Source organism: Frankliniella occidentalis, unplaced genomic scaffold (genome assembly GCF_000697945.3).
Source record: "Frankliniella occidentalis isolate FOCC.00 unplaced genomic scaffold, Focc_3.1 Scaffold200, whole genome shotgun sequence".
Lineage (NCBI taxonomy): Eukaryota > Metazoa > Arthropoda > Insecta > Thysanoptera > Thripidae > Frankliniella > Frankliniella occidentalis.
Window position 1 is genome coordinate 257,766 of NW_026267326.1, and position 5,897 is coordinate 263,662.

Sequence of the window (5,897 nt, forward strand, 5' to 3'; positions counted from 1 at the left end):
CCGGCATTGTTGCCCATTGAAAAATCAGACTACCGGTTGCACCGCCGCAGCCGCAGCCGGGCGACTGGCCGCTGGCCCACCAGGAGCAGCTACTGGTGGTATGGCTAAAGGACTGCGCTAGGAAGGGCTTTCCTAGAAGGAAAATTGATCTGTTGTTAAGTGTCAAGGAATTCCTGGATAAAAATGAAGAGAGAAAAACTCCATTTGAAAATAACCTTCCAGGTCAGTGTCATGTTCACAAATTGTTTTTTAAACACTGTGAAAAATAGAAATAATTAATAACCTTTCTCTTAAATATTTGGCAGGTAGAAAATGGTACAGGTCATTCATGGCAAGACATCCCGACGTTTCGCTTCGTACACCTGAAGGCATATCTAGAGCCAGTGGAAATGTGACCGAAAAGGATATCCGGAAGTGGTTTAGTGACGTCAGAGAAATTCTCATCGAGGAAAATGCCGCAGACGCTTTGGATGATCCGACAAGAGTAGGGAATGCTGATGAATCTAACTTTAAACTGTGCCCTCAGAAGTCTCTAGTTCTAGCTGAAAAGGGTTCAAAAGATGTGTAGGAAATAGAACAAGGGGATGCAAAGTTTGCTGTTACAGTCATGTTTGCCTACCTTGCGTCCGGAAAAATGGTAGAACCCATGATGATTTTCCCTTATCAAAGAATGCCCGCCGATTTGGTGAGAAGTGTCCTTGAGACGTGGGGTATAGGTAGAAGTGACTCTGGCTGGATGACAGCTGAAACGTTCTTTGAATGGATAGGAAACATTTTCAATAATTTTCTTGAAAAAAATAACGTTAAGAGACCTGTAGTGCTATTTGTAGATGGTCACAAAACTCATTTGACCCGTGAAACCAGTTAATTGTGTAAGAGATTAGAAATTGTTTTGATAGCCCTGTATCCCAATTCCACCCACATTCTGCAGCCTTGTGATGTTGCAGCATTTAGGCCACTCAAGGCATCCTGGAACAAATCCCTCCTAGCATGGCGGCGTGCCCACCCCACGGAGGCTCTAACTAAGCTGCACATTGGTCCTATTCTGAAAACTGCTCTTCAAAAAGACATGACTGTCACCATACAGAACGGTTTTAGGGCTACAGGACTTTTCCCATTCAACCCGGATGCAGTCAACTATTCTAAGTGGAAGGGTCATCAGCGGCAAACCAACGCGACAGACGTCAGCAGTGCAACCCCGAAAAAGGCAATCACTTTGGAAGACTTCCGTCAGATTGTGGGAGAAGAGGCGATGACAGTTGTCGAAAAAAACGCAGATGACACTACTGAATGTCCTGCAGAACTTGCATTGTGTCGCCTTTACCGTGCGCTGTCGAACCCCGAAGAGTCTACGCAGGACGTTACTCGGAAAGAAGATGGACCCAGCTCGCTTCCAGACGACGTGACCCTTGATGTAGATATAAGTATTGTGCGTGAAGAGCCAATCTCGGAAACAGAAGATCCGGACGATCCAGAACCACGTCCCCACTCGTCATCCTCCGGCAGTTCGGACCTGCAGGGTGTCCTGCAGTGGCCCCACAGCCCCAAAAGGAAAGGCAAGCGGCAGACAGAAAAGATGCCCTACGTCATCACATCAAAACGGTGGAAAGATCTGCAAGATGAAAAAGATCGGAAACGGAACGAAGAAGCTCGTCTAAAGGCCGAAAGGGCCGAACTGCGCCTCGCGAAGCGGGCCGAGAAGGACGCCGTGATGGCCGAGAAGGCGGCCGAGCGGCAGAGGAAGTCCAGCCAGGCTCCAGGGACCCGTAAAACACGGCAATCTAGATAAAATCACAGGGTGTCGACTACTGGGCCAGGCAGTGTCGACTACTGGGCCAAAGGTGTCGACTACTGGGCCAATGCAGATTGTTTTTTGTTCTAATTTTTTGTGTACAAAAATAAATTTATTTTTATTTTCGACCTATGGAGAATTAAGTTTAATCCTTCCCCTACACGCCCCAATTTTTTCCCCGGCGCTACCGTACACACACGCTCCGTGGTAGGCAATTTTGAAAAGACCTGCTCTTAAACTGTCGACTACTGGGCCCCTTACCCTATGTTGGACAAGTATTCAGCAAAGAAGGAAGAAGTATTGACCAGTGATTCACTTACATTAGTTACCCTAATTGGGTCGGTATTCGCTCACACATCGAGTTTCCATGATTAGGCTCTCAAGGCACCACTCGACGCCTAAAACTTAAACCACCCTGCACTTCGCTGGATAAAGTATCCCAAATAAACAATCATTAGCACATATTCACATAAATTCGTACTATTACAAAACAAAACTACCTAAATTATTGAAAGACAAAAAGAGTCATTGAAAGAAACTTCTGAGTTTTCTCCGACTTTTCAAAAGTCAACCAGGCACACCGTCATCGCAGGTCGTAGCTGTAAGAAAAAATATCATGTCACGGACCGAATTCAAAGAAAACCTAATTTTCCCGCTTCTGACAATAACAGGGAATGCAAAGGTAAACAGAAGAACATCGCCTTCCCCCCAATTTTATATGCACTTTTCGAAAAAAACTAAAATTGTTACACTAAAAGTAAACAAAAATAAAGTTTAAAAAAAGAGTTTTTTTCCGGCATTGTTGCCCATTGAAAAATCAGACTACCGATATCAAGATACTAAATGGTCGTATCTGTCCACTTCATCATGGACATCAAGAACGGACCCACCTCCGGCGAAGGGACAGGACCAGAGGTCGGCATCGGCTCCCAAACCCAGCTCGTTTCCGTCCCGCTCGCTCTGTCACTCGCCCTCGCCGAGACTCGATCGTATCAACGGGTCCCGTCTGCTGGCCAGGCGTGGCGTTGCGTGGCGCTGGACCGACTTTGCCTACGCGCCACGCCACCCCACGCTCTCAGGTGACCGGCAGGCGGGGCTCGGCCACTCGAACGGGTCCCCAACCCGTGGTAACAGCATAGACTGGTTCCGGTCCCTTCGGGGAGGCGCGCTGCTCACGGAGTTCAAAATGGAGTACATTACCGCAAGATGGCAAAACACGCACCCCAAAACATCACCCCGACTGAGGATGCTTTGTGTAATAAATAGAGAGCTTAATAAAAATACTATATAATCAAACCTTTTCTCAATTAATCACGCAACCTTCCCGAAAGCCTATTTTACACGAGCGTCCAACATAAAATTTGAATAAACTTTTTCTGGGTGGTATGGGAGAGAGCGGTTTCGCGGTCGTATTCAAGGGTTTTGACACTTAGCAGACGACATATGTAACCTTCACACGTGTCAACTGGGCAAGTGTACTTCGTATATTAAAAGTTTATTCAAAATAAAATGGCTCCCATATCCTGCTGGGTATGGGGCTGCCCAACGATGTCAGATTTAATGAGTCCCGATCATACAGTAATGCATAAATTCCCTGAAGATATGGAATGGTAAATTTGATGGTTCATTAACCATGTCAAGTGGAGTGTAATTTTACAGTGTCCTCATTTGGTGTGTATTTGTTTAAAAATTGTACAGCCGCAAGATCTGGGCACAGTTGTCAGGTGACATCAGGAACCTTGAGGTTCCCTCTGAGCGGCTCCTTGGGAGACGTATTTGTGCTCTGCACTTTGCAGACAATCAATATTTTAACAAATACAAAAAAACTCTGCGAAGATGTCAATGCCCAACTCTCAATCTACCAGAGAAACTCTCAGATGAGATTATGATGAGATTCCCTGTCACCTTGTCTGGGCCAGCTGTAATTCATGAAGTTGAGCAAGAGTGTAATTAATCATCACTCAAATTGAAGCATGATCAAAACAATATATTTAAGGTTTCCTCAACACATTTAGTAACAAATACCGCTTATTATAGGTCCCTTGAATATCACTTCTTCACCTCTTAAACGCCGTGCAGAACATCCACTAGCAACTAGTCCTAGTAAGTACACAAGTACACAGATTCTTCAGAAAATCAGAAGACATTCTTCTAATATACCTGACACCTGACTAATTATTGCAGGCAAAAGATTTGAATTGGAATTCCCCTCACTAGAATTGGAATCAGCACAAGCACAAGCAGTACTCATGGAAGACCATGGTTTTGTGCAGGGGGCAGACATTCCCAGTAAGTGCTTGTGTGACAATCAAGGGCACCCAGGATGGTATTGGCAATCTCAGAGACAACTTACAGTGAAACAAAAAAATGCTTTACGGAGTCTTATGTGCCTGATTAAAAACCTACTCAAATTATATTCCAAGCCTGTAGCTGAAAATGTTTCTGAGTTATTGCACAGAACCTGATAAATTTTAACAATCAATATTTTATTTAAAAGTCTAGAAAAATATTCAAAACTTTAATCCTGGTTGCCCTTATTCAATTATTATTGTTATTATTATAATTATTATCACTCTGTATTCAAAAATCAGAGTTCAGATTTTTCATCACAAAAGATAAAATTACCATGTCCATTTTCCCAGAAACTCCACCACGACGAAAACAAAGAGTTACAAAAGCCAGCTTGAGAAGGGAGGCTGGACTGCACAGCAAAAAAGATCTCACCCCCAAAAAACAAAGGCTGCTTGACTTGTGTCATGGGAAACATAAGGACTCATAGAAAATTAGAAAAAGACTGGTCTACACAGCAAAACAGTCCAAAGTGTTATCAATTAGACTGAAAAACCAAAAAGGGATGGAGGAATCTGCCCTGCTTGGCATTCAAGTTTCTCAGGCAGCAAGGGATTTAATGGAGTGGGAGCGTCGCAATTTTTCTAGACATGTGAATGCAAGGCAATGGCTATTGAGGGAAAAATGTTTTAGCCTGTCCATCTACAAAAGAAGTCCTAAAACTTATCGATATTTGCGCCAACACTTCACTCTGCCATGTGAGAAAACACTAAAAAATGTTTTGGATAGCATCCACATAGAGCCTGAAATCTCACAAGTTTTTCTGAAGATCCTAGAAAAGAAAACATTTAATAGTTTAGATAAGGATAAGGTGGCAGTGGTTGCATTTGATGAGGTTTTTGCAGAAGAGAACCTTACCTTCAGTAATCTCCTTGACTTAGTCAATGGATTTGAAGATTTTGGAGCAAGGGGCAGAACACACAAGAAAGCTGATCATGTTCTAGTATTTAAAGTGAAACTACTAAACACTGATACAGACTTGCCCATTGCTCATTACCCTGTACATGCCACCTGTCCTTCTGACATGCTGGCCTTGCTACTGGAAGATGTATGCAGAGCACTACCTTCTATTGGTATCACTGTTGTGGCCAGTGTGTCAGATCAGGGCTCTACCAATAGAGGGGCTATTGCAGCATTGCGAGAAAAATGTGATCAAGGAGAGTTTGACAATGTATATCAGGTAGATGGCAAACTGATTGTGCATCTGTGGGACTTCCCTCGCCTCTTGAAAAATTTAAGGAATAATTTGCTTCCTAGTAATTTATATTTTGAAGAGAACAAGCTGGCAAAATGGCGGCATATAATTGAGTTTTTCAAGTTGGATGAGGGAATTTGCAAGATTTCAAGATTGAAGTATGCTCACTTGGCTCCTGTTGGACGCAACAAAATGCATGTGCATTTAGCTGCTCAAATATTTAGTGAGCAAAATTTCAAGGGGATGAAAACCTTTCATACCCTTTCCGATGGAAGGCTTCTTAGTGAAGCTATGAACACAGCTGAGCTCCTAATGACAGTTGATACCCTGTTTGACTCAGTAAATGGGCCAAGTAGGCGTGACAAGCCGAAAGATGGTAGGTGTGATGTAACTCCATCATCATACTACCACGTATACTGGCGTGAGATGGCAGTGAAATTGACGAAATGGCGGTTTGTTCGGAAAGACAACGAACTTATACATGTACCTCCTTGCTTTCATAGATTTTCTGAAAATTTAAAGAGTTTGTCAAGACTCTGGATAAGTCTGCAAAAAATAGGA

At 43.4% G+C, this 5,897-nt stretch overlaps 2 protein-coding genes across 2 annotated transcripts in view; both read left to right on the forward strand.

Annotated features, from left to right (window-relative positions):
• Positions 1–871: 871 nt before the first annotated feature.
• On the forward strand, positions 872–2,537 carry LOC127750503 (uncharacterized; the record flags this gene model as incomplete). Its single annotated transcript, XM_052272336.1, has 1 exon — positions 872–2,537. A coding segment is annotated over one exon (918 nt), but the record flags the coding sequence as incomplete, so codon positions are not given.
• A 2,109-nt stretch (positions 2,538–4,646) lies between these two features.
• The window catches only part of LOC127750504 (uncharacterized), a 1,862-nt gene continuing 611 nt past the window's right edge, over positions 4,647–5,897 (forward strand). Inside the window, exon 1 of the mRNA XM_052272338.1 lies at positions 4,647–5,747. Within this exon, the coding sequence (XP_052128298.1) occupies positions 4,647–5,747 (1,101 nt within the window). The remainder of the gene's footprint in view (positions 5,748–5,897) is intronic.